Source organism: Salvia miltiorrhiza, chromosome 2 (genome assembly GCF_028751815.1).
Source record: "Salvia miltiorrhiza cultivar Shanhuang (shh) chromosome 2, IMPLAD_Smil_shh, whole genome shotgun sequence".
Classification (NCBI taxonomy): Eukaryota; Viridiplantae; Streptophyta; class Magnoliopsida; order Lamiales; family Lamiaceae; genus Salvia; species Salvia miltiorrhiza.
Window position 1 is genome coordinate 72,523,679 of NC_080388.1, and position 27,306 is coordinate 72,550,984.

Below are 27,306 nucleotides of genomic sequence, written 5' to 3' on the forward strand. Positions count from 1 at the left end.
CTACTTGTGAGCCCTATCGTGAATACCACATGTTTTCAACATTAGATTTTATTATATTTTTTTCTCTTCTACCTTAGAAATTATGATTATGCTTATTAAATATACAAATTATACTAATAATCAAAGTCTTGTTTATTATTTTAATTTCTCTTTTCGAAGTAAAATAATTGATTTGTCTATAATTTATATATTTAATGTTCATAATCATAATTTATGAGGTATAACGGAAAATATCTATACTATATTAAAAAGTCAAGATTTCAATTTGAAATCAAATTGATTTCAAAATTGTGTGACAATTTTGTAGTTATAATAAAAACTTAAAAGTTTATTTGTAAACTATATTTTTGTTTTTTATTTCTTTTTTCTTTATCTTCTTATTTTATTTCTTTCTCAAATTGTGAAAGTTGACTAACTATAAAATATTTAAGATGTATATGAAATTAAAGATAATAATAATAGCTTTAATTTGATATATTTTATATAAATATTTGATTTAAAATGTAAAAATTATATTTATTTAAAGATTAATTTTTTAAAAAAAAATTATCTCATCTCTCATCTTTTTTGAATAATCTATTTTTCAATTTATTTTTATTTTCATTTTCTTTTTTTTAACCTTTTTTTGTCTTTTCATAATATCAATTTTTATTATTATGAATTCTTCTATATTTATTTTTATTTTTTCAATATTCAGCTCAAATATATTTTCAGGTAAAATTATTATTTTTTATTTTATTTATAAATATGATAATAGAGCTGGTATCAATTTTATATAAATATAGAAATTTAAAAATTATTTTTATGCATTGTACAAGGTGGAAATGCTGGTTAGAAAGAAAATGTCAACATATATCTGTTAGTTAACGAACTTAACTGCAATCTGCATACAAACCTTAGTTTTACAAATGCTGAAAAGCATGAGCTTTATTCTACAAAGTGTGGAATGAGACATAAATCAAGTATTCTATAAAGTAGTAAATAATCATTGCTTGTTTTGTGCATTTGTTTGAACAATATCACTCTCACCCCTGTCTAATTTTGCCACGAATGAATCGGAACACGCACCAGTACTTGTTGTCGAACTCTGACTTACACTGCGGCTCTCCCAGAAGTGCTTTCTTATGGCCTTGAATTTCGAATCACCGGTCGATAACCCGGCACCGGAGACCGGACCCGGGACAGCAGTTTGGCCTTGAAGCATACTCACCACCTGAGACATCATTGGCCTCAGACTTGGGGCTTCGTTCGTGCACATAAGGGCCACGTTGAGCATCACCGTAGCCTCCTCGGACGAGTACTCGTGCCCCAACTCCCGATCAACGAGCTCCAACACGCTACCTCTCTCGTGCAAAACATAGGCCTAATGAAAGCAGAGCAAATCAACTCTGGGGGATTATAGCTGAAGGATTGCATGATCGGAGGAGTTCAAAATTATTCAATCTATCAACGTACGTGGTGGATTAGTCTTATTATTTTTATCTATTTAAGCTATCACCAGAAGAAGACAAGGAGACAAGTTATGAGGAGTACCAAGTCAAGAAGATATAGACAGTCTTCCTTTGGCATGTAGCTTGTGTTGCTTTTGCCGCTGGCTATTTCCAAGGCTACGACGCCAAAGCTGTACACGTCTGCTTTGTCCGTCAGATGACCACGCATTGCATATTCCGGAGCCATATATCCTCTGCATTCCGTATCAGAAACGACGACTTGCTGTCAAAACTTGGTGTTTAATGGTCATATAGTGCACAAAACGATATGTGGAGCAATACATGATTTCTTAGGGGGCGTCTACTTCGAGTGATAGGATAGATTGATAGAACATAGGATTGAGTATTTGAAGGATAAGATGGTGAAACAAGTTCAAAAATAATCAATCACATCAAAGTAAATGGTAGATTAACTTGAATCATTTGTATCTATTAATCCATCTTATCACTCAAAGTAAACGCCCCCTTAGTACATTATGACTTGAAATGTGCTGGCAAAACTATCGGTTTATTAGACAACATTTAACAGACAGATTCATAATATAGAATCAGAAAGGTAAAATCTTGGAAATTTTAGAAAGATGGGCTTACATAGTTCCAGCAATTCTTGTACTTATATGTGTGTTTCCATCCTCGTGAAGCTTTGCGAGGCCAAAATCAGATATTTTTGCGTTTAGATCTTTGTCGAGTAGAACATTGCTAGTCTTGATGTCTCTGTGGACTATTTTCAGTCTCGACTCCTCATGAAGGTAAGTTAATCCCCTAGCTATGCCAAGGCAAATCTTCATTCTCGTCGGCCAGTCTAACTTCAGTTTTTTCATTGTTCTATCCCCTGTAATAGAATAAAATCAGAAGCTGCCAATCAAATGGTTTAGTAGAATTAAACACTTAGATCTTGGGAAATTAGAGTATGATCCTCACCGAAAAGGGATCGTGACAGACTATTATTTTCCAGATACTCGTAGACTAGCATTAACTGATTTCCTTCAACACAACATCCATAAAGCTTTACTAGGTTAGGGTGTTGCAATGCAGTAATCATTCCTATTTCATTGACAAATTCCCGTGTTCCTTGTTTAGACTTAGACGAGAGCTGCTTCACTGCTATTATGGTTCCATCTGATAATAGACCCTGCATGATGGAATGATAGGAGACACTATGACATCTACATTACGAGAGGTTCACATAACTATACAACCACGCAATATGCTGGAAACATTTTAAAGAACGAGAAGTAATGAGAGAAAACAACGCGCACCTTGTAAACCGGACCAAAACCACCCTCACCAATCTTGTTAGCTGGATCAAGGTTCCCAGTCGCGGCCTTGATATGTCTTAACGTGAACATACCTGTTCGTAGATCAACGCCTCTAAGCTCTGACCATGAAAGATATGGTCATCAGAAAATGAGAAAATCTCTTGTGCTGAGATGTTACAGATGCAATAATTAGGGCATTGCTTGAAAAGCTATTTCTGTGCATAAGCCACATATGGTTGCAAAGCTATTGAGTTTCAGTCAGTATGAAGCTAATTTCGTTTGAGAAATTAAAGCATCCCAGCAGTTGTAATAGAAATGAAGTATAAGTTACAATTTTATAAAGAGTAACAGGAATCTGAGAGCCTCCTTGTTAAAAAATTAACTATATCTAAAGGATATTCTCATCTAATTAATCATTTCAAGAACCTCCCATGCTATTCATACTGAAAAATGCATGTCTTGATATCGTGCTGATAGATATAGATATAAGTTAATTATATCCTGTCCGAATTCTTTTATCCAATCTACGCCAGCAATGTAAAATACGCATAATGTGAGCAAATAGTAACTTTGGAGGAAGTACCTTTATAAGCAGAGATTTTTCTTCCAAGGAATCCTTTCTTACGCAAGATACCTAGAATGAGAAGGAGAACAGAAACTGCTCCAGCTAATATCCCAGCCATCATAACAGATTTAACTTTCTTGTGGCGAACTCTAAAATCTGCAGAACCAAAATGTTATAAAACTCAAGCAAGTTAAAAAGTGTAAAGGCTTTTTCCGTTTTCTTCAGTAACTGCTTTCATTTGTATTCATGTTTTGATTGTAACTTCATGACTTAGAGATGAGATTCTGTGACCAAACACTGTATTAAACTTCTTTTGATGCTATAGTCTTGACAAAATTTGCTTGCCATAGAGCTATCGGTGCCTATTGTAACTACAAAATTTGACTGTATGCATGCAAGTTGACATATTATGCAGTTCGGATTACATTTTCTGTGAAGGTGAAAATCGTTTTTTTAAATTGAGAGAATGGCATGGAGAGACTTCTAAGCTCAACATTAAGACACCAGTATCCTATAGATCATAGTGTTTCAAATTCAGTTCTAATTTATGGTAGCAATGTTTTGGTAGGAATGTGCAAAATCTGAAACTGATAGTGGAGAGAGAGGCCAAACATATGCTTATGTATGAGCGTCATGTCCACTGGAAGATAACAACACCTCTCTGACTTCAGCAGTAGTAGCTGGTCAGATATAATTGCGGTGGCAAGTTCTTATGATATTAGCACAAGGTCATCTTATCGAGAGACAAGCAGTGACACATAAAAAGAAGTGACGATAATTATTTTTCTTAAAATAAGACAGAAACAGCATACCGGGGTCTACTGATATAGCTGATATCAAAGGACCGTAATTTCCTCTGTCTGGGACGGCTTGCGTTCCTCGTCCTGCCCAGTACAGATGGATCTTCAGAGTATGGTTTTTAACTACTGCAGTGAAGGTCTTTATAACGGGCTTCCCAGCCCCACCGGCATCAGCTGCAATGTCAAAATCCTTCAATACCAGGTTTTCCTGCACTCATGATATATTAAAAACACATTAAATAATCTTAGGGTGAATAATTTCAACTAGGATGCGTGCATCTGCATTCATATAACGTTGGATGGGACAGCATTTACCTGCAAATAGACATCAAATAATCGCTTGCCAAGGCTGGTAAATGTACTGTCATTTGTGAATACAATTTCAGCAAAGTGAAGTTCCACCGTGTAGTTTCCATTCATGAGGCAAAGACCATAGTAAGTGAGAGAGAGAGGAGATACACGAGCTGTTCTATAGAGTTCTGATACAGGGCCAGTGAAATTATGTAGAGCATAGCTATTGGCCATAATGTACGTATCGGATTCAACACTGTTATCCATGAAGTTCCCGGTGCTGCTAAAAGCCCAATTCTCCCTCGAATAAAACATTGCTCTGGCTTCTAAATCAGCTTCGTAATCTGTCCTATCATCGATAGTTATTTCTTGGCCGCCACAATTAATGTGAAGTGAGTAATCTGTTGGTAGACAGTAGAGAAAAGATATTCATAATCTATTCCAATTTGTATGAATGAACAAGCATCTAATGAAATGGTAAATAACTCATCTGTTCTCAATGAAGTTCATAACTTGATGCAAGGATATGTGAAACAGATAGTAGCAATTATAAAACTTAAGAGATTATGGCTTTAAAATAACTCAAAGTACAATGAAAAGTGTATTAGAGGTCCAAGTAACTTTGATAAAGATCGTCTCGTAGATACCAAACACTATCTTTAGGATTACTGATCTTTCAAATGTTAGATTATGTTATCAATTGAAAAAATAGGGAACATTCTATATGCTCAGTTTCTTCTTATCAAGTAATCAATGATATAATGCTAGTAGCTCAATGATTAACATAAAGCATTCTCCTTCATTAACCATAATATGTCAATATACCAATTTGATTATGGGTTCAATTTATTTTAAAATACAGAAAGTGAAGATTCACTCACACTGAAGTCTTGTATCCTGGCATGGAAAATCTTGCTTCAAACATGAGTTAACTCCACCACTTGACAAAATGGAAAATGAAGATCATGTATGGATCTTGAGTTTTTTTTTAAAATGTGCAATCTTTTGAGTCTAGATTCATTTCATAAAAAAAAAAAACGTAACATGTAATCTTACAACTGAGTAGCTGCTGCTGAGTAGCTCTCCACAAGGTTTCTGGAGCAACACAAGCACGAGAATATAAGGTTGGACTATGGCCGGAGAAATGATCGGCAGAAGAAAAACAAATTTAAATACTTACACACTCCCCCGTTGGCATTCAATCGGAGAAGAGTTGTCCAATGTGAAATTGTTATAAGAGAAGTCTCTGCAACATCATAATAATATAAGTGAAATTGCTAAAGACCTTAACTATACCAAAGATTAGTCATCTGCAACCAAATGGTGAACTCACTAATGCAATTGCACATTATTGAAAATGACATAAGGAATTTATCATTTTCAAGAGTGGTGTTCAAGTTTAAAAGATGCCATTTAAAGAAATTAGTGTCAGATTAGACACACCCACTATGCGGTGATATACTAAAGCACATATGATAATGAAGAAAGATTCTCACACATCCTCCTTGTTTCTTGATAAAATCCACTCAGGAACTTGTCCAGTAAGTCTATTTCCAGTCAAATATCTACAGCACACAACAATAGTTGTTGATTTAGCAACCAAATACGAAAATTAAACGAACACAAAGCCAGGAACTAAAAAGAGTACGAACTTACATATAATTAACTTTTGCAAGACCGGCAAAAGATGCAGGAATTTCTCCAGTCAAATAATTAAAACTGAGGTCCCTACATTTCAAAGAATAATAGACAAAAGTGAAATTTGGAACGTTGCAGCATTATTTTCGATACCATATACCATAGATTAAAACTTACCATAAGAAAAATATTAGAAGCATTAGAAAGGTGCATAATATGAAATAGTTTTGGCAGCTTAACTATCTATTGTGTAGATTAAAAGGAAATAATGATTGAAAGTCTCAAACACTTACAGAGTCTTCAATGTTGCCAAGTTTCCGAGAAACTCGGGGATCTCACCCTGTATTAAGCAATTTCTCAGTATCCTGTGTATCAGAGTTGATTTCAAATGATCCAGAGTTGAAGCAGTTTAGTAAAATCAAGAGCAGGGGAAAAACTATTATAATACTCACAGTACTTTGATGGACTTCATATTGCTTATGAGAGGAAAAGGAGATTGTTCACCTTTCAAATCAGTGATCCTCCTGAATGTCATAAGAGGATAAACTATTATTCCACAACCCAAAAACAAGGATCGGAAAGATAATTCCGAACTACTCACAAGTCAGTCAAGTTTGTAAGAGCAGAAATAGAAGAAGGGATTGGCCCCTGAAGGGAGCAACCCATCATGAATCTGCGACAAGGCAAAAATTAACCATGTTGAGAACTAGGACCTTATAAATAAAAAACAGTCTCATAGAATTCTGTACAGCTTTTCATGTAATTAGAAAATCATATGACCAACAATGCCAACTCAAACAAAAGATAAGGCCACTTACATTCTTTCGATTCGTTTCCATTGACTGATAAAATCTGGTATCTTTCCTGTGAAGTTGTTGTCACTTAACCACCTACATAATTGAATAATTCCAACGTAAAATACAAATCCTTGCACAAGGGACCCAAAAAAAAAAGGATTTCTTGCATCCCCAGGAAGAGTAGCAGACAACCATACATATGAAAGGTACTTATTACTGTACTTTCGGTTTTTTGAACAAAAAAGATACACCCCCCCCCCCCCCCCCCCCAAAAAAAAAAAAGAGAAGGTACTTACAAATCAACTAACTTAGTCATCTTGGCTAATCCCATGGGTAAGTTTCCTGTAAATGCATTTGATGAGAGAACACTGAAAATATTGTATATGCAACCGAAACAAACCAATTAGGACATTCTTCGCAGAAGAAAGAACTAAACTTTATTCATCAGAAGCAGTATATTGAAAGAAAATTACAGTCTCTGCATATTGACTAAGAGTCCAATTTCCGAAGGAATGGGCCCATAAAATTGATTCACTTCAAGACTCCTGCACATAATGTCTCAACATCAGTTTGAAGTAAAAATGGAATAAAATCTGGCTGAACAAATAAATATTCAAGAAAAATGACCAACAAATGATGTTGAAGAACTAAAAACAATGATGTTACGTCCAAGTTGAGATAACAAAGAAAGGAAAAAAGAAAAGTTGCGGAATATTATCGTACAGGTTTACGAGAGTGGTAATTCTGGTAATGACAACCGGAAATGGACCAGATAATCTGTTATTCATTAAAAGCCTGCGTATGTTTGGCGCAAACAGAGTAAAAACAATTAATAGTTAAGAATATGTGTAGATGAATTACACCTGAGGCATACAGGGATAAAGTAAGAGCAGAAAGCTTAGAATTACAGTTTAGCCAATTGCATATTTTCCCACTGAAGAGGTATAGAACCGCTTAGGCAATTGCGACTAAGATCCCTGCACAAGACAGATGGAGCAACATCACTACTTGAAGTAAATTGCAATTCTTATTCTTCACACACTAACAAATTCAAAAAAATGAAAGTATAGCTTTGATCTTATAATAATGACTTACAAACTTTTAAGGTAGCGAAGCCTGGTAAATTCTGGTGGAACTACTCCAGTAAGATTCTGTCCTTTCAATGCCCTGCGGTAATTTAACTTGGAAATGATTGATATAAACAGCTACAACTAAGCAGCATGCACTACCAGCTTTTACATACTGAACATTTGAGTTGGTAACAATGATAATACATAATTTAAATATAAAATCTCTCTAGATCGCCCGGAACATGGAAGAGGCATACATAAGTTAGAAGCAGCTTTTCTGAAATGTGTTTTAACAGTTGATGCATAAGGGAATTCCAGCTAATATGAGAAACCTATACACTTCATTTTAAAATTGACATTTCCGGTGTCTTTGCATGCAACTAAGTGCACAATATAATCTATTCATTTTCGGTGCTAACAACTAAGTTGATAATGCTTCAAATTGATAACTGCGAAGTAGGAAACATTCTACTTAGAGTACTCTAATTCTTACATACATCTTAGTTGCTGTACAAGAACAATCTGTTGATCCGAAACACAGCTAGATAGGTCAACCTACAGCTTGCCATGCTCTAAGCTGTATCCCGGAACATGATCACAGAACATTACTCGTTTAATTATACCCTAGCACCACATCCCCACTCCCACCGTGACCGGAGAAATTGACAGTCAGAAAACCATACAGAGCCAGACCACAAATCTAAGACCAAAAGCTCAGTAACTTAATAATAACACAGATTTCCATGTTTTGGCACCATAAATAACACTCTGCACACAGCTCCACATCCTAATAACACATGTAACTAACAGGAACCTTCAACCACATATTTTCAGAAGAACAAAAAGGGAAAAAAACAGAGTTAGAAATCATACATTCCAACAATACGGCAAGTAGTATTGTGATCGAAAGAGCAGTCACAAGTGATAAAACTCTCAAAGCCTTTTACATGATTGGCAGTCCAAGTCCCTTCTCCACTACATGGATCCTTGCTAAAATCCCAATCTTTCTTCCCCAACTTTCTCCCTATCTCTTTCAGTGCTTCCACTGCCATTCAAGAACGCCAACTTCAACTATCAGTCCTTCTGCCCCCACCAAAAATCAAATCTTGAATTGCAAAACATAGATAAATTTAGAAAAATCTATGATCACCTTCGTCTTGGAGGAGCTGCTGTCCAGCAGCTAAAGCCCGCATTGCGAGGAAAAAGTAAAATGAAGATATAAACACAACACTCAACAATTTTTCCATTTCACTACTGAGCTTGCAGCAGCCAGTAGAATGTTATGCCTCTCAGAACATTCCTCGAGCACCTTAGAGTCATCCAGTCAACTGAAGTCAAGTGAAATCCACTGATATTTTCACACAAGGAAGCAGATTCAGACAATGCCAGAGGAGCCTTGGCTAAATTAATAAATTTTTGAAAGGGACGTAAGTTATAATGTCGGTAGATTTGTAGTAGCCATCAAGATATGAGCTTTGTAACGTAACATTGTTTGCGTTGACACTTATAGACTTATAGTTACTTTTTCAGGCACTCTCATGTGCAACCGGTTGCATCGTGCAACTGATTTCCGAATGACACTACTTCAACATACAAATGACACTTGAAGATCTTCAATCAAATGTCATTTGTATGTTTAAGTAATGACATTCAGAAATGTTCAAATGTCATTTCTCGAATGAAGTAGTTCATTCTGGAAACTAGTTGGACGGTGCAACCGGATGCACAAGAGTATTTGTGTTACTTTTTCTTATGGTCAATTATTTTAATTTTACTATTTTTTTTTTGCTTAATTACTCAGTGGCGAATTATATATTTTTGTATTTACAAGATTTATACTTCAATTAATTGAGAATTGTATTGCGTAATTAAAGACCGCTAGTTTTTTGGAATGTGAATATTTAGTTATCAATACTAACTTCTACCATGTTTTATTACGAATAACAATAAGTTTTTATTATGAATTTTAAGTCGCAATATGAAAATCAAGTCACATATACTACTAGCTTAAACTAGATTTTAATTTTGTAAAATATTTTTTTCTATAAATGATCAAAATTACAATTAATTGATCTCCTATCAAAAATGTATGACTCGTCCGTACACACTCACTGAGAAAGAAATGAGACGTTAGCCTAGTGGTAGGAGGTTAGCCTACCACTAGTGATATATTTTCTATTTGTGTGCATGTGTTGGCTTAGTGATAGGAGGTTAATGTCAAGATCTTAAGATCTTAGGTTCGAATCCTCCATTGCGCGGTCTTTAAATTTCTTTATTTACTTATGTAATTTATCAAAAAAAAAAGACGTTGATATAAACATTGTCAAAAAAAGATCATGTATTCTAGCACTGGTAGACTAAAATTCAAAAGCCCATCCACAACATACACCTAATCCAAAAGCCACGTACTGACCACTCATCTTTTCTATAAAAGCATGCATAGTATTGAACGATAAAATTATGCATGTTTTTATGAGACGAAGAGAGTACAACAAAAAGTATTGGTTCTCAAAAAAAAAATATATAAACTTCAGATCTCGTGCTTTCTAATATTTAATCCTCAACTATAAATTGAATATATATGCAAAACAAAGTATACAAATATACTATAAATTGAATATATATGCAAAACAAAGTATACAAATATGCATTTTTTTTTGGTGCAACAAATATGCATGATAATAATTTCAATTTTAATAATAATAGTATTGCAGTTGAGAAATTAAGAGGATTTGATGATGGGGTAATTGATCATTGCATTTAAGAATTCATTCCAAATATCAGGAACTCCACTGAGACACCAATGGGTGCAGTCCAAATCCCTGTGGCCTCCATGCCCATAAACTGATGGGTGCCCATCTATTCTCAGCTGCGACAGTCTTGTGATGTCTAGTAAATAGACATCTTTGCCCATTCCTCTCACAACTTTCTCCAGCACCGCCTCTGCTGGATGAGGGCTTCCTGGTCTTTTCACTGGTGTTGTATGCCCCGTGCACCTTTTCATAACATAATACAATTCCAGATTAATTAGCTCCAATAATTAGTATAGGTAAACGTCGCATATTAATTTGCTCACTTCTTTATTTCAATATAAATATTTAACAACTCAGATATACAGTACAAAATATGTACACTCCTAATATGAAACAATGGTGTCAAATGGCCACATTGAACATGCAAACACAATATTTGGCCACTAATTGAAAAAACACAAATTATGGCCATTAATTAGGTAATATGCCTAATATACCCCTAATTGGGCGGACTGGGTAGGGTCAGGAGCGCGGGTCGCGTGCCGGGTAGGATCAGGCACGCGGGTCGGGTTAGGCACTTATGGCACTATTAGTGCCATAAGTGCCAACGAAATTTTTTTTTACTCCCCCTGCCCTGTCTACCCCCAGACCCCGACCCCACCCACCCCAAGCCAAAAAGAACTTTTTAAACACTTCCCCTAGGGTTTAGATATTCCATTTAGGGTTTAGATTATCCATTTAGGGTTTAGATGATGCTGTTGTTTCTATATTTGTTCTGCATGTTTGACACTAATAGTGTCATAAGTGCTAAAAAGACCATTTTACTTTATTTTATTTTGGATTTTCGTTGGCACTTATGGCACTATTAGTGCCATAAAATAAAATAACAAAAGTAAATTTTGATTTATTTTTATCTAGGGGGAGTAAATTTTTTTTTTGTTTTTGGCTTGGGGGTGGGGTGGGGTCGGGGGTCTGGGGGGTAGACAGGGCAGTGGGAGTAAAAAAAAAAATCCGTTGGCACTTATGACACTAATAGTGCCATAAGTGCCTAACTCGACCCGCGTGTCTGATCCTACCCGGCACGCGACCCGCGCTCCTGACCCTACCAAGTTCGCCCAATTAAAGGCAAAAACGTCCCAAAGCTATAAAAATGACCAAAATTTATGTTTTTTCAATGAATGGCCATAATTTGTGTTTTATGATCCATTTTGGCTATTCCAAAATTTTACTCCTCCTATATTACTATGAGACAAATTTAGGAGTTGAATCTATCCCTCTTGTTTATATTATTACTAACCATTTATATAATTAACCAAAAATAAAAATCAGTGACGGCTCTCTCATTAAATTCTGAGAAGTATGTATAACTAGCTAGATTGCAAGTTGCAGTGATCTATTTATAGATCTTCATATATATTTTGCTTCAACATTATTGCTAGGGTGAGCATCGGTTCGGTTAGGTGCAAAACCGAATCAAAAATCCAAAACCAAAAATCGAACCGATGATTAAAATTGGAACCGAACCGCACCAATTGGAGGTGCCAAACCGAACCGGTAAAACCGTCGGTTTAGGTTCGGTTTACCGAACCAATGCAAAAAAAAAACTTTTTTTTCAAAAAAATAATACTCCCTCCGTCCGCCAAAAGTATGGCACTTTGGCTGGGCACGGAGATTAATAAAATTGGTGATGATGTTGATGTAGTGGAGAAAGGGTCCCACCACTTTTTGAGATGTGTGGTGGAGATTGAATTTGGGATGAGTTTTTTGTAAATAAAGAGTGTTTTTAAGGATAAAATATAAAGGTGGATGGTGGGACCATGGCTTAAAAAGGAAAGTGGAATACTTTTTGCGGACGCCAAATATAGTAATTGTGCCATACTTTTGGCGGACGGAGGGAGTAATTAAAAACCTGTAAAATAATGTAAAAATATAAATATATAATTTATGAAAAAACCAATTAATATATTATATAAAATATATAAAATATAAATATATAAACCAATTAAAAATTAAAAAATTGAATATATATATATATATATTATAAAATATAAATATATAATAAAATAATAATATTTATCGGTTCGGTTCGGTTCGGTTTAAAATTAACCGAACCAAAAACTGAAAACCAAAACCGAACCGAAACTTATCGGTTTTTAATTTTTGGAACCAAACCGAAAACCGAACTGCACCAAATTAAAACGGTTCGGTTCGGTTTCTGCTCACCCCTAATTATTGCATCAATCCAAAAGTGGTATATACATATATATAGTTATAAATTATATGTCAAGATTTCAATTAATATTGTCATTTGGCAAAAATTATACTCTATAAATAAGGATTATTGGCGTCTAAATACACAAATTTTGAGGGTAGTCTGGTCTTACCACAAATATCAATTTCTAGATATTTAAACTCTATAAAAACCCTACGATTTTGAAGTTTAGTACTTTGTAAATCATCTCAAAACAATGTCGTTTAGAGTCGTTTTTAAAATGTTTAATGAGTACACATCAATATTTTGACTTGTCAAATCAGCTTTAATTTGAGCCAAAATTAAATATATGATATAATTGCTATAATATTAAAATTCATGTATTTTTTTTTTACTCATTTCAAAATTTACGTGCAAAATCAAACTACTCTCAAGATTAAGTATTTAAATGCTAATTACCTCATAAATAATTCGTATGTATGTGAGAGCAGGAAGAAAAGGTTTCCTAAAAAAATTAGTAATCTTATAAGAAACAAAAGTGTGTGTTTACACAAAATGGATATATATAAATATACCTGTCATGATCAGGAGAAACACCCTGAAAAAAGACTTGAGTTTTAGTTGGATCAATATTTGCATCGATCCACTTAGCCCATGTATTCAGTGCTTCCTCATATGCAACCATGCGATCTATGTCTTTCACCGTCGTATTTCCGTACACCACCCAATCCCAACTGACACAGAATGTTAATTTTCGAGTCTTTAAAATTGCAAAACAATGAAGATTTAAATAAATAAATTGAGAGATAAATTATAATGACTATTCTGTAGCTTTCTTTTACCTTTAAGTAGGAATGAAGGGGGAAAATAAGGGTTAATTATAGCTTAGAGTATGAATTTTTAACGAATTTCACTTTATAGTCTCAATTTTGATTTATTTCTTGCATAACCCAAACTTTGAGAAATTATTTAATTATGACAATCACACCAAACTATGATAATTATTTTTCTTTATCAAAATTATATCTAAAACGATGACCGCTCGCCACAAAATTAATTAGAGTCTAATATATTCTACACTTAAGGGGGTTCCTAACGAGAAGTAGTCCATCGTCATCAGACCACTAGTCATGTGGTCGGAAATCACGCTTGCAAGTTAGTGCAACGACGCTTGATTCCGACAACACCGGTGGCTCAATGACGATGGGTTACCTATCGTTAAAATTTTTATTTTAGCGTAAAATATATTTGGCTCTAATTTCATGGTAATTGATCATCATTTCATCCTGTAATTTCGGTAAAGAAAGGTACTATCATAATTTTAGTGGAATTTGTAGTTATAATAAAATAATATTTCAAAATTAAAGCTATATAAAATAAATAAATCAAAGTTGAATCGCTATATATTAAAATTCATTGAAATTTCGATATATGGACCCAAAAAAGGAAATAATTTACGTACGGTTGTTTCCTGCCAGCGTGGAGCCACCAATGCCAAGAGTCGAAAATAACATAGTCCATTCCTCCCCATATTTGGGAAGAGCTTATTGAATCCAGCATTAGCACCCTTCCTCTTCTCTCATTCTTTATATCTACCAAGAATGCATTTCGATAGAACTTTATCGACACATCGTAATCCTACACACACACACACACACCATAATCATAATTAATACAAGTATGAAAAAAAAGTACAGAAGAAATTAAATAAAAATTTACTTACCGGAAATGTGAAAGTAGAGAGGCCTTGTAGGGTTTTGGAAGTGTACTTAGCATTAGGTACAGCTACATGAAGCATGCATGTCAGTGATTGCCACTGATTGAGGCTTAGATAATCTCCAACAAACATGAGCTGTTTGCCCTTTAATTTTCTCAAAAATTCCACACCATTCAACCTACATTAATAATTCAATTATTTATATAAATATACATGAAACAAATTCACATGCATGCAGTCTAAATTTCATATGGAGTATTACTTAATTAATTTAGAAAACATGCGTGATGTAGAAGTCTTTTTCATGTACAATTCAATATTATCAAACTATTAAACCACGGGTATGAAAATAACGTTTTACCAGAAATTAATGAAAATTTTAATTAATTTAGAGGCGTACACGGAATTCCTCCACAAACAATCCAATACACAAATTATTGTGGGTAAACCGAATAATCAATTAATTAATGAACAATCAACTTGCTACACCTATGAGATAATTTGGTTAATTTCGGGAAATTAGTCATTGATTTATATAAAGCAATTATTGAGAAGCACCACACAAAATGGTCCAAAAGCAATTTTACTTGTTGTCTATTTTAAGAGTCCCATCACATTCAAAAATGAAAACTACGACGTTAATGTCATGTCTATCTCTCATATTTAATCTACGTTTCTCTATATCATGTTCGAAATGTTCGGAAATGGATGAAATAAAAATCAATTTTAAAATATAAATTAAGAACCACGTACTTAATTAAAATCACTTAAATTCATCATTTTACTGAACGGATTCGTCGTTCTGAGTTCAATTCTCTTTCACTATTTTGAATTCATCATTTTTCATAGCAAATTCATCGTGTTTGGACCATATATCGACTTAGGTAGGGGCGGAGAGAGAGAGAGAGACAAAAACCGTTATTGTCATGCAAAGCAAAAATATGAAGATAAAAACTTTGCATTAAATAATAGAAGAAAAATGATGAAAGTGACCGGGGCAAAAGGCAGCCGGCGGCGGAGGGCTGCCATTTGTAGTTGGTGTAGTTGGTGTCGGGGCGGCCTTTGCGGCGGCAATCGAACTGCTCTTCGATGAAAGGGCACTGCGAAGACTGGTAGTAAGGATAGGAGCTGTCCAAAACCCAATCGCCGTCGAATATATCACACCCTTTCTGCGCAACTTTTGCATCCACCTTCAATACAGCAACCGCCACTACTAGCAGTAATGCACCCACCAATGCCAACCCCATTGCTCTCTCTCTCTCTCTCTCTCTCTCTCTGTATTGTATATGTATGTATGTGTATGTGTGGTATATATAGAAGATGAATGTGTTTTCATGGGTGATAAAGTGGGAAAATGATATTATGGAGTGATTAAGAAAGGAGGCAAGCAACTTGGCTGGAAAATCTGCTCTTTTCGACCAATTGCGAAAGTCGTGTTTAGATTTTTCGGAATTATTTGGCTTTCGAGTATTCAGATTACTTAATTTTTTTAGTTGGATTATTAGCCTGTAAATACATGAACTTTTTATATTTTCTGAAATTTAACTTGACTTTTATTTTTAGCCCACAAATACACGAACTTAGCATTTTTTCTGATTTTTGACATCGACATGAAAAAACTCTATTTATTGCTAAGGTGGAGGCTGAAATACATAACGTGGACTATGAAATATGTACTTGAATAGAGTAATTTGATTCATTATTTTGATTAGAGAGTGAATGACATGGTATACCGACCTTCACATTAATAGTAAATTAAAATTTTTTTCTTGTCGATGTCAAAAATCAGAAAAAATGCTAAGTTCGCGTATTTGTGGGCTAAAAATAAAAGTCATGTTAAATTTCAGAAAATATAAAAAGTTCGTGTATTTACAGGCTAATAACCCTTTTTAGTTTAATTATTTTGATTTTTTTTTCTTTGATTGTGGACAGTTGACCTCACCCTTAATTACAAATTAAGAGGAGTTACTTTCACAAATAGACTAGTCCATTTTATTTCTAGGGATTATTAATTTGGCCAGCAAGAAGCAGATTCCTCTTATCTAATGTTTGGTAAATAATCAGGAAACTGAAATTATGATTGCACTATAGATCTGATTTAAATTGGTCATATAAAGAATGTGTTAATAATGATTAAATTATTGTTAAAATGCATAAAATATATGCTATCACATTTCTATTACTAACACAAATAAGCTTTAACTAATTAGATACGAAAGTATATGTTCCTCTCATTTTGTATAGATGAGAGACCAAACTATGAACGCCAATCACATTCCTGTAAGTCAATCTATATTTACCAAGATAAATTTGAAATTATTAATTAACATATATATAAAATAAAATAAAATAAATGTAAAATCAATCATTCAAATTAAGCGTAATCTTAAAAATAATTTACTACAAATGATTACAGTAAAAGTTTTTTTTTGTATCATCTTCGAGAGCAAACAAACTAATCAAATTAATACTTCTAAATGACTAAATCACAAAAAAAAAATAAAAAAAAATCATAGCAACATTTTACATTTTGGAATTTGTCAAGATTTAAATTTTATCAACTCATAAATACAACAATATTTGTATCTTGATTTTAACTATTTTAGAGAAATATTATTATATTAATAATAGTAATAATTAAGAACAATGAACTACTTAACAAACATAATGTACAATTGGAATACAACGAAGTAAAGTATTAATGAATAATAATTACATAGTTTTCTAGAAGATCCAACTTTGGATTTTAATTACAAAAATAATAAGAAAAGAAAAACTCGAATTGCCGAAATTGAAAATAATTAAATTTGCAAATATTAAAGCTCAATTTTTTTTTTTTTTGTTTGAGTTAAAGAAAAACTTTAACACCTCAGATCTCAGTATTATTCATTAAAGCTAAATTATTTTGATATATCAATTGTAAGATTCCTGCGATAGTAGGGATATATATGTAACTTGTAAGAAGACCCAATCAAAGAGACGATTGGAAATCATTAAATTTGCAAACATGGCAATTTTTTTTTTTGTAAAGATCGTCTCTTTTATTGAGTCTTTCACGTTTATAGGTCACTTCTTTCGATTTACTAACAATGTATTAGCAAAATAGTGATTCATATATGAAAAGAAGAAGAAATTGAGAATGCTAATTTCTTTGACACAAGGCATGTAGATAAATAGTAGTTGCTAATAAGCAAGTGTAAATATACTGGTACAGAAGTTCCAGAATGGTATATATTCATCTCTTTATGTAACTTTACTTACTTTGCAATGCTGCAAATACACATAGCTATTTGGTAACGCAGAATAGTTTTATCTGTATATTTAACCTACATGTATGCCTTCCTCAGCCACCGTAGCCCTGAAAGTTTGGGAATCGTAACGCGAAGCAGCCCATCCCTGCACCACAAACAAATTCTCATCAGACTCAAATTTGACAGCAGAAATGGAACACAAATAGAATTGCCAGATTTTGAGTCCCACTCTTGTTTCCTTAGGCTTTTCAAAGATTAATGCTAGAATCTATGGTTTTACCTGATCTCACAAATTTATCTAAAACTATAATATATAACTGGTAAAAGTGTAAATGGCAATAAAAGAAATTCTGCCTTAAATGAGCATGTGTAAATGGTACTTATATCAGAGTGATTTGTTCTTTGGTATGCAACACACATCTCTGTGTTACTATAATAATGACTTCAACACATGAATAAAAGCTGAAACTTACTGAATTTCTGCTGAAACATTATCCTTCATTGTGTTACTAGGAAGTGGCCAAACGATTCGATATGGCCCCCGTGAAATCTCCCTTCTGTGATAAGTCATGATCGGCTTGTTAGAACATAGTGCTCCACATGACCGGTTTAACCGGTTGCCGCTTATAACCAAGCTGTCACAGAATGATTCACCATTAGCCCTCAGCTATGAGATGAGCAATGACTCAATGCAACATTCATATCTTTCCTTTCATGACGAAGACAAAATCCATGACATCTTACCTTTGGTCATCAACCTCTACCTTCACATTGTCATTACTAACACCGGGGATTTCTAATGTGATGACATAATTGAATCCAGATTCTACAACATCCATTCTCGGTGACCACTCAGATCCTGTAGGATGATAAGGTAAAATCCAGAAAACAATGTATAATTTTCTTTAAATCAGTTGGTTACAAACTACGCATGAATTGCTAAGTTTAACCAATCCAACCAACTAGTTTACTCACCTGTTTGTGCAACATTACGAGCTTTTTCCATAGAGTTGAACACTGGTTTCCCTTCTTCTCTAGTTGGCCTTGCATACACAGGACCTTCTGAAGCATCGATGCTTTTGAAAGGTGGAAGACCAGGTTCCACTCGAGCAGGTCTAGCATACGATGGTGCATCAAGAGAAGTAGACCCCTTCTTTCCAGAATCCGTGGATTGCGAAGGCATGCTGGGTTGCACGTAGTTGCCCTGCATAACATGAAAAAGGATTATGTTGCGACACCCTTTTTAGATGGATCAACATGAAAATAGCTGCATATATATCTAGGAGACCTGTTCATTTATAGCCTGTCTCATGTGGTAACCTTGAGAATCTGAGCCTTGCCGAGCAAAGTACATCCTGTTGTCGTATCTTCGGATAACAGAGTTCAGACTGTTGCTACACCTCTAAAAATGGCCATGCAAGTGAAGAGGTGGAAAACTTTTAACATATTTTCATATGTGATAAGAAGAGGGAAGAAGCATGAAACATATCAATATCCTCTTGTAAGTTGTAACCCTACTGAGATGAAATATAGAAAAAATAAAAGTATTGACATTCTTTTGAGATCTACGGTGTGTTTCTGTTTTAACCTGTTTAACATATAGAATGCTTAGAACTAATCCGCAAACTTTCAGATACAAATAATTTCTATATGCAGAATTCCAACGGCAAGCTCTCTCCTTTTTTGTAGAAATGGAACAACAATATATTCAAAATTTCATCATAAACGCATTTAAGCATACATTTTCCTTATAATTCTTATTCTGAACAGAGCTCCCTCTCTCCTCCATAAGAAGATACACAAGAATCACATATCTAATTTACCAACAAAAGAGGCTAAAACTTGAACCCTAAATAAAGAGAATTAGCATTCAATATCAAGAATTTATTCAGTAAAACTTCTAAATCCTCTTGAATTTAATTGCATAGATCAAACTCCGTAAAATATATAGCAAAAATTCAGAAACTGCAATTACCATGGGGAAAACGTGCGTGGCAGTGGCTGATATATCTTCATGAGAAGCTAGATGGGCTGCGATAACATTCGCTCTTCTTCTCACAGCTTGACTCTCCATTCCACAAACACTTTGGACAACCTAACCACACTGCAAAGTTCTGCTGAAGGAATTGCTCAATTTAAGATGAGGGTGTCGAGATATTTTTGCTATTGTGATGTGAAATGTAGATTTTTTGTGAACCAACAATTTGAGCACAGAAAAGCAGCATTGACTCATTGAGAGGCAAAAAGGGGTGTGTGTGAGACAGTGAGAGAGAGAAAAAATCTCCCTCCAAAAATATCGAGACTGAGACATTCTTGAAGCTACGTGACGTGTCTCTTTCTTGTTCCGAAAATTTCAGTGAATTATCCGTTGGAAAATTGAGTAATTTGGAAATAAGTTATCAAAATACTCCTACAAATATGTATGTTCTTTAAGTTGGATTATCAAAACTTACATTATATCTTGCCTCAAAAAAAAAAAAAAAAAAATACGTGCATTATATGGATGTGAAAATCGAAATATACTTTAAGCATAATATGTTACTAAATTCACTGTTACTAGGTAACTTGTCTAGTAAAACAGTGAGAGGAAAAGTTTGTAGGATCATTTCCAAATAAGGAAATGTCATAATTTTCAAAGACATACTGATATATTAATAAAGTCACAATTGTTAGGGGCAGAGAGAGTATGAAATAAAATTTTCAAACAACTACGACTAATGACTTATGAAACAACTACGTCCAGTAATCCAGTTTAACACTTTTTTTAAACATAGTGTTAAAAAAGTAGATATCACAATTTTATAAAAAAATCAATTTTATGTTAAATAATTGTTATAAATGAATACATGTAACATTAAAAAATTCTCTCAGAATTGGTTCTACAAGACCACGGTAAACAAGGGTCTCTCATTTCAATACTTTCTGCTCCAAATGCATACGTTTATTTCAAGAAACAGAGCACCAAAAATAAGTCGCACCAACAAGAAATTGCTGAAATAGTACTTCATTTCAAGAGAGAGAGAGCAACAAAATAAGCTAAAACTGTCACATTCATCCACCATAATCCAGGCACAAAGAAGATATTAATTTCACAGCCGATCTCTTAAATAATTTATGTGCCTTCCTCTCGTCGTTTCAGAACTTGGGAGTTGCAACAAAAGCATTTGAATGAAGTATCTTTTACATTTTGACCCCATATCTCAGATAATTGAAACATCTTTCTGCAGGTGGAAGCAATACAACCACAACAACAACGAGATCAGCATCCTTACCTCGCACTGAATATATACAACACCAGATTTATCGGGGTCTTAGTGTCTTCTTGAATGGAGAATGATATCAATGGGGAGTTTAGACGTCAATCAACATGTCACCAATAATCACCACATGAACAAAGCCCATCTTTGAAGTGGTGAAAGCGATTAGAATCCCTTACGATAATCTCCCTTTCTGTGAGTTTTGATATGAGCTTCGTGACGTTATGACAGTCCCCACATACACGCAGATTCTTGTATATCCTGATACAAGTTTTAGGTGGTGTATTGAGAATTCCAAACACAATAGCCAACCTCTCACTGTGGTTTGCAAGGATATTTTCTTTCTCATCTGCTTCAACATCCTGTAGTACAAAACTAGTGTCTGGGATATAACCAAGGCCTTTTATCTTAGCATTTAGCATTCCCAGTTCTTTAAGTATCTCTCCATACTGTGGGTGAGACTGATTACCTGAATAAAAGACTTCGACCCTGCTATTCAGTTCAATTGAGCTCCACCCTGGAGTCTTCCACAAGCCCCTATCCCGAGCCAGCGATCTCACTTCATTCACCCCTTCCCATCGCCCAAAGTTTGCATAAAGATTTGACAACAAAACATAGTGCCCAGCATCTTGTGAATCAAGTTCAAACAAGTGACTCGAGGCTTTTCTACCCATCTCCACATTTCCATGGATTCTACAAGCACCAAGTAGAGCTCCCCATACTGACGCATCCGGTTTCATAGGCATGCTCTCAATGAAATTATATGCAGTTTCTAAAAGTCCAGCCCTACCAAACATGTCTACCATACAACCATAGTGCTTCAAAGTAGGTATGATTTCATATTCTTGCTGCATCACTTGAAAACACCATTTTCCCTGATCAACCAAACCGGAATGGCTACAAGCATTCAATAAAGACAAAAAGGTCACGTGATCTGGCTTCACTCCTTCGTTTAACATTTCCTCAAAGAATTTCAAGGATGTCTCGCCGAGTCCATGAAGTCCGTGACATGAGATTATGGCATTCCAAGGTACAGAGGTTTCCCTAGATACCTGATAAAATAAGGATATCACTTCACTCAGCCTCCCACATTTTCCATATAGGTCTATAAGACAAGTACTCACGAAGACATCCAACTCAAGGTTTTCCTTGAGCACCTGACCATGGATTTTCATTCCATCTCTCAGAGCTCCAAGATGCGCATAAGCCGGTAAAATGGCGACCCAGGTCCCTTGGTTAGGTTTCAAATCCTCATGTTCTTTCATCATATGGTATACCTCAACAGCATCAGCAGCAAGACCATTTTGAGCATAGCCCGTGATCATTGTATTCCATGAGATTACATCTTTACGAGAAATCCTCTCAAAAACCTTTCGTGCAGAATCAGTAATGCCTAATTTGGCATACATGTCAATAACTCCATTTCCAATCACAATATCTTCTGTAATCCAACACTTCCTTGTGATGAATCCATGAACAGATTTGACGGATAAAGGATCCTTCATTTGAGCAACGCATGAAGACAAGCTGACTAGAGTCAGCAAATCTGGTTGAACCTTATTCAATTGCATCCGATGGAAGAGCTTGATTGCAACATCTGGGTGATTATTTTGCTCATATGCTGCAATTACGGAGTTCCATGACACTATATCTCTAACATACATGTGATCAAAGACATTTGGGACACATTTTAACTCACCAAGTTTGGCATACATATTAATCAAGGCATTGGAAACAAATACACGAAACTCCAAACCATGCTTTATGACAAACAAATGGATCAGTATACCTCGTAATAAGTCATTCAGTTGCGCACACACTGAGAGAATAGTAGCAACAGTCATTGAATCCATCTTCACTCCCTCAAGTATCATGTCATCCAAGATACTTAATGCCTCTTTAGCATTACCATTCTGGAAATACCCAGAAATCATAGAATTCCAACATCCTGTATCACGAGATGGCATATCCTTGAAAATTGTATAGGCCCTATCAGCAAATCCAAAACGGCAATACATATGCACCAAGGAAGCAGCCACAAACACATCCCACTCAAACCCTGATTTCAAAATACGGCAGTGCAAGCTTGCCCCATCAGGTAAAGCACTACAAGCTTTCAACACAGGTGGGAAGGTATGAAAATCAGGTCTAACATCAGTTCTTGACAGCATCTCCGATACACATTTCACAGCTTTATTTGACTGGCGGTTTCGGACATAAGCTGATATCATCGAGTTCCAAGTGTAAGAATCCTTGTCTCGGACTTGCTCAAAAGTATCTCGAGACAAGGAAACATTGCCAAAATAGGAATACATATTGATAAGCCTGGTGGCGACAAAAGAGCTTTTAGCTTTCCCTGATATAGTAAGAAGAGCATGAAGGCACTTGACGTCCTCAGATTTTGTGCAAGCTCTAAATAGCCCCTCAACATCAATCTCTCTGTTTCTTTCATCATTGCCATTAGACAAATTGCCGGTGCAGCTCACACCGTAACAACGTAAGAGGTAACAACTTGATCTTGACAGATATTCTAAGGAAATCCCATCCTTACAGACGGGTAGCAGTCTGCAAACAAAATAAATAATTAAAATGATGCACATCCGAGATAGCAGAAACCAAAACCTAATTATAATTGCAAGTTTTGCAGTGCCAATCATATCAGCATAAAGAAACTTCCGTTAATTATTCAAGGACATCTAAAAGTTAATCAGCTTCAAAACATATCAACCTCTCATTTGAAAATTTCATTTTGGACCGTTAAACATAGAAATCAAACTACCTCCACCACAGAACGGGATTGATAATTATTCCATTGGTTATAACATAGCTTCATTTCAAAATCTGTTATTGAAATTATAAACGTATTTAATCTACATTTCCAGAAAACCTCAAAATAAGAGAGTGAGAAAGTATCAAATTCAACTAACGGAAAAGCCGACGTAAAATTGTTTCCAACCTAAATTGTCCCAAAAAAACCAGCTGAAACTCCTTTCTCGAGAACAGTCATTTACATGCAAGATGCAGATAAATATTCGCAAGATAGATTAAGCAAAAGCGTAATCGCATACCTCAACATTCATTTAAGATTAAATGCCCCGCAAAATAGCAATCCTGCGATGAGAAACCATTTGTTAGGGTTTATTGTTTAAACAGATAAATTGGGGGTTTAACATTGGCGCGATACTGGGAGAAAATCAAAAGTAGCCTATGCTGATTGGTGAGGCATACTGGGCTGCGTGATATTGGGCTTTAACCCAATAGAGAAGGAGCCCAATAACTGGGTTCGGATGTTAAAATATCAAATCTTATATTTATGGGTAATTATATTCTTAACCCCTATTTTACTCAGTATAATCTCATTTAAAATAATAATAATAATAATAATAATAATAAATAATTATTTAACATACTAATTTACCCTATAACATATAGCTTTACTTTATATTCAATGTAGATGACGCATAATTAGTACTTACCCAGTGAAAATTAAAATTTAACAATAAATATAACGGCTCTAGATGAATGTTTTCCCACCCAAATTAATAAGAAATTAATGGGAGTCTGATTCACAGCTGAAGATTTCATGACTGCGTCTCTCTTCCCCGTCACCTCATTCTCCTCACCAAAGTTGAATTCAACGACACCAACCATTAATAAATATAAATATAATAATAACCAAATCAAAAGCAGCGCATCTTTGAATTTTCAACTGCATTTTCCAAAAGATTTGAAAGAAAAACAAGGTTCACCAATGCTATGCTACTGTTTCCTCACAATCGATATTTCTCAAGGAGCTGTTGATAGTCAAGTCTGCGCTTCTTTTTTCCCTTGCATTGATTGATTACGCCCAAATCGTCAAAATTTCAAATTTTGACCATCGCACCAATCTGCATTTATTCTTCTCACCTCTGGGGTTTGGCTTTCTTTTTCTCCAAGAATCCCGTGTCTTTCAATCTCCCTACTTTTCTTGATTTTGTTATCCCTCAGTTTGCAGTCCACGAGCGCAAGAGATATAATTTTGAAAACCCTTTATTTTTCTATTCTTGTTTATGATTTCAGCTGCAGATTAGAATTGATTCTTGTTATACCATACTTATAGAGTGTTACTAGAAGGAAAAAGATTTGTATTTTAGCTGGAATATTGAGGATTTTGGGGTTTAATTTTGTATTGATAACTGTAATTGCTACTGTTTGTTATTTGGATGAGAAGTATAGCAGCATAGGATTGCTGAGAGAGAGAGATGGATGGATCAAATGGTAGCTCTGGTTCGCCTGCGCCTTTTCTGTTGAAAACATATGAGATGGTGGATGATTCTCTAACTAATGCTGTTGTATCTTGGAGTCGCAGAGGGCATAGTTTTGTGGTTTGGAATCCACCTGAGTTTGCTAGAGATTTGCTGCCTAAGTATTTCAAGCACAACAATTTTTCCAGCTTCATCAGACAACTCAATACATATGTAAGCCTCTTTGCTGCTTATTGCCATTTCTTAGATCAATCATCTTTCAAATTATCATGATAGTTAACCTCTTTGTATTGCTCAATCACTTGTGATCTGTGTTTGTGTGTGTGTATGTTTGTTTGCAATGTATTTAGATGCTTAGTAACTGGAGAGACACACAAGACAAATTGCAGATTTCTTGTAATTGTTTGGTGTTTGATTGACAATGAATGCACCTGAAATAAATGAACATGTGGTTTAGGAATTCAACTGGTTTATGTGACTATGTAGATGTTATGGATGTCTGAGATGATCTGACTAGAATTTCTTTCAACTTTTAGGGCTTTAGAAAGGTTGATCCTGATCAGTGGGAGTTTGCGAATGAAGAGTTTATCCGCGGGCAAAGGCATCTACTGAAGAACATCCACAGGCGAAAACCTATCCACAGCCATTCGGGTCATGGGAATGCAGCTCCGGTGACCGACTCAGAGAGAGAGGAGTTGGAGAAGGAGATTGAAAAGTTGAAGCAAGAAAGAGTTTCCCTCGAGACAGAGGTGGAGAGGTATAGACAGGAGAATCGAGGATATGAGCACGAGCTGAGATCGCTGGGGCAGACATTGCAGAGCATTGATCAAAGGCAGCGGCAGCTGGTGGTTAACTTGGCTCATTTGTTGCAGAGCCCTAGCATGGACCAGTCCGAATCCCCAAACAAGAAGAGAAGGCTGCTTGCGCTGCACTACTTACAAGACGAAGCCAATCTAAGGGAGAACCGATTGATCAGAGAGAATTCAAGCCCTTCGTCTCTTCCATTGTTGGACCTGAAAGAAGTGGAGAAGTTGGAGTCATCTCTAACTTTCTGGGAGAAATTCCTTCGCGGGATTGACCAAATCCCTTCAGAAAACGTGCTTGATTTCGCTGGAGTGATGAATGGAGGTGGAGCATCTCCATCCTCACCTAGGGATTCTGATATCAACGTCCCACCTTGCACGCCTGAGTGCATTACCCCGGGATCACCCTCACATGAGTGTTGCTCTGCATCTTCGGGTTATGTTGAAAGCCTAGCAATACCATCCATCCGCTTGGATCCTGACTCGAGGCACAACAAGCCATCAGGTGTCGACATGAACATGAGTCCGGATGCTGGATCAGCTGAGGATCAGCAAGGGAGTGGCACTTATGATCAGTCTGTGCCTGCTAATGATATGTTCTGGCAACAGTTTCTGACGGAGGCTCCTGCTTCGTCTGTGTTGCAGTTAGAGCGGAGAGAGTTGTATGATAGGACGACGGATCCTAGTAGATTTGCAGATGAACACAAGCCTTGGTGGATTGTGGATGGCCTCACCCAACACATGGGACATCTCACTCAAGCTGAGAGGACCTCACGCGGTTCTTTCGTAGTTTAGTATCGCCTTAGAAGATGCTGTGATGGTATATATTAGATGATGGATATGGTTTTCTTGTACTAGATTTTGCTTGTTCTACCTGTTTTCTTTTTGCTCTTGTGTATCATGAGACTGCATATATATAGGTTTATTGTGCCTTATTTGATGAGTATATACTATTTATCCTCTCTTTATTTATGTACAGACAATGAAGTGCAGATGAGTTGGTAAGACGTTTTTGTCACCACAAAGGGAAAATAAGAAGTCCTCGTTTAATAGAAGAAATAAAGGGGAAAAAATGGTGGTTGCCTTGTTGAAGTTGGTAGGTATGGTGTTCGAGTTGGGCTGAGTTTGTGAACTTTGTGGTTAAAGATTAGCATGAGTC

General features: G+C 35.4%; 5 protein-coding genes across 10 annotated transcripts; 1 reads left to right on the forward strand and 4 right to left on the reverse strand.

Annotated features, from left to right (window-relative positions):
• Positions 1–828: 828 nt before the first annotated feature.
• LOC131009092 (probable LRR receptor-like serine/threonine-protein kinase At1g07650) lies at positions 829–9,364 on the reverse strand. Of its 2 annotated transcripts, XM_057936301.1 has the most exons (24): positions 9,061–9,364; positions 8,784–8,955; positions 7,936–8,007; positions 7,749–7,817; positions 7,564–7,635; positions 7,314–7,385; positions 7,137–7,208; positions 6,862–6,933; positions 6,645–6,716; positions 6,496–6,567; positions 6,337–6,408; positions 6,062–6,133; positions 5,902–5,970; positions 5,586–5,651; positions 5,462–5,500; positions 5,287–5,345; positions 4,430–4,806; positions 4,127–4,322; positions 3,333–3,470; positions 2,750–2,868; positions 2,412–2,622; positions 2,082–2,322; positions 1,534–1,684; positions 829–1,363 (listed from the first exon to the last, which is right to left on the reverse strand). In XM_057936301.1, the coding sequence occupies exons 1-24, from the start codon at positions 9,155–9,157 to the stop codon at positions 986–988; spliced, it is 3,030 nt and encodes a 1,009-aa protein (XP_057792284.1). In that variant the 5' UTR covers positions 9,158–9,364; the 3' UTR covers positions 829–985. The 2 variants fall into 2 exon arrangements, with proteins under 2 accessions (XP_057792284.1, XP_057792285.1); XM_057936302.1 differs by lacking the exons at positions 7,564–7,635; positions 7,749–7,817; positions 7,936–8,007; positions 8,784–8,955; positions 9,061–9,364 and having other exon boundaries at positions 7,137–7,182; positions 7,314–7,376.
• A 1,098-nt stretch (positions 9,365–10,462) lies between these two features.
• Positions 10,463–16,028, reverse strand: LOC131009093 (protein trichome birefringence-like 43). Its single transcript, XM_057936303.1, has 5 exons — positions 15,586–16,028; positions 14,599–14,770; positions 14,338–14,513; positions 13,451–13,609; positions 10,463–10,906 (listed from the first exon to the last, which is right to left on the reverse strand). Exons 1-5 carry the CDS (start codon positions 15,837–15,839, stop codon positions 10,633–10,635), a joined length of 1,035 nt encoding a protein of 344 aa, XP_057792286.1. The 5' UTR covers positions 15,840–16,028; the 3' UTR covers positions 10,463–10,632.
• Positions 16,029–17,758: 1,730 nt separating this feature from the next.
• LOC131009095 (heat shock 22 kDa protein, chloroplastic-like) lies at positions 17,759–20,070 on the reverse strand. 2 transcript variants are annotated; one of them, XM_057936308.1, is made up of 6 exons: positions 19,819–20,069; positions 19,132–19,245; positions 18,819–19,047; positions 18,588–18,702; positions 18,317–18,478; positions 17,759–17,988 (listed from the first exon to the last, which is right to left on the reverse strand). In XM_057936308.1, exons 1-6 carry the CDS (start codon positions 19,915–19,917, stop codon positions 17,919–17,921), a joined length of 789 nt encoding a protein of 262 aa, XP_057792291.1. In that variant the 5' UTR covers positions 19,918–20,069; the 3' UTR covers positions 17,759–17,918. The 2 variants fall into 2 exon arrangements, 1 of the variants encoding a protein (XP_057792291.1); XR_009096399.1 differs by having other exon boundaries at positions 17,964–18,169; positions 18,211–18,478; positions 19,819–20,070.
• Positions 19,819–24,241, reverse strand: LOC131009094 (pentatricopeptide repeat-containing protein At4g33990-like). 4 transcript variants are annotated; one of them, XM_057936307.1, is made up of 4 exons: positions 24,169–24,241; positions 22,890–23,665; positions 21,116–22,721; positions 19,819–19,957 (listed from the first exon to the last, which is right to left on the reverse strand). In XM_057936307.1, the coding sequence occupies exons 1-3, from the start codon at positions 24,174–24,176 to the stop codon at positions 21,214–21,216; spliced, it is 2,292 nt and encodes a 763-aa protein (XP_057792290.1). In that variant the 5' UTR covers positions 24,177–24,241; the 3' UTR covers positions 19,819–19,957; positions 21,116–21,213. The 4 variants fall into 4 exon arrangements, with proteins under 4 accessions (XP_057792290.1, XP_057792289.1, XP_057792287.1 ...); XM_057936306.1 differs by having other exon boundaries at positions 21,116–23,665; XM_057936304.1 differs by lacking the exon at positions 24,169–24,241 and having other exon boundaries at positions 21,116–23,700.
• Positions 24,242–24,793: 552 nt separating this feature from the next.
• Positions 24,794–27,082, forward strand: LOC131009097 (heat stress transcription factor A-4a-like). Its single transcript, XM_057936309.1, has 2 exons — positions 24,794–25,557; positions 25,881–27,082. Exons 1-2 carry the CDS (start codon positions 25,342–25,344, stop codon positions 26,940–26,942), a joined length of 1,278 nt encoding a protein of 425 aa, XP_057792292.1. The 5' UTR covers positions 24,794–25,341; the 3' UTR covers positions 26,943–27,082.
• Positions 27,083–27,306: the final 224 nt, after the last annotated feature.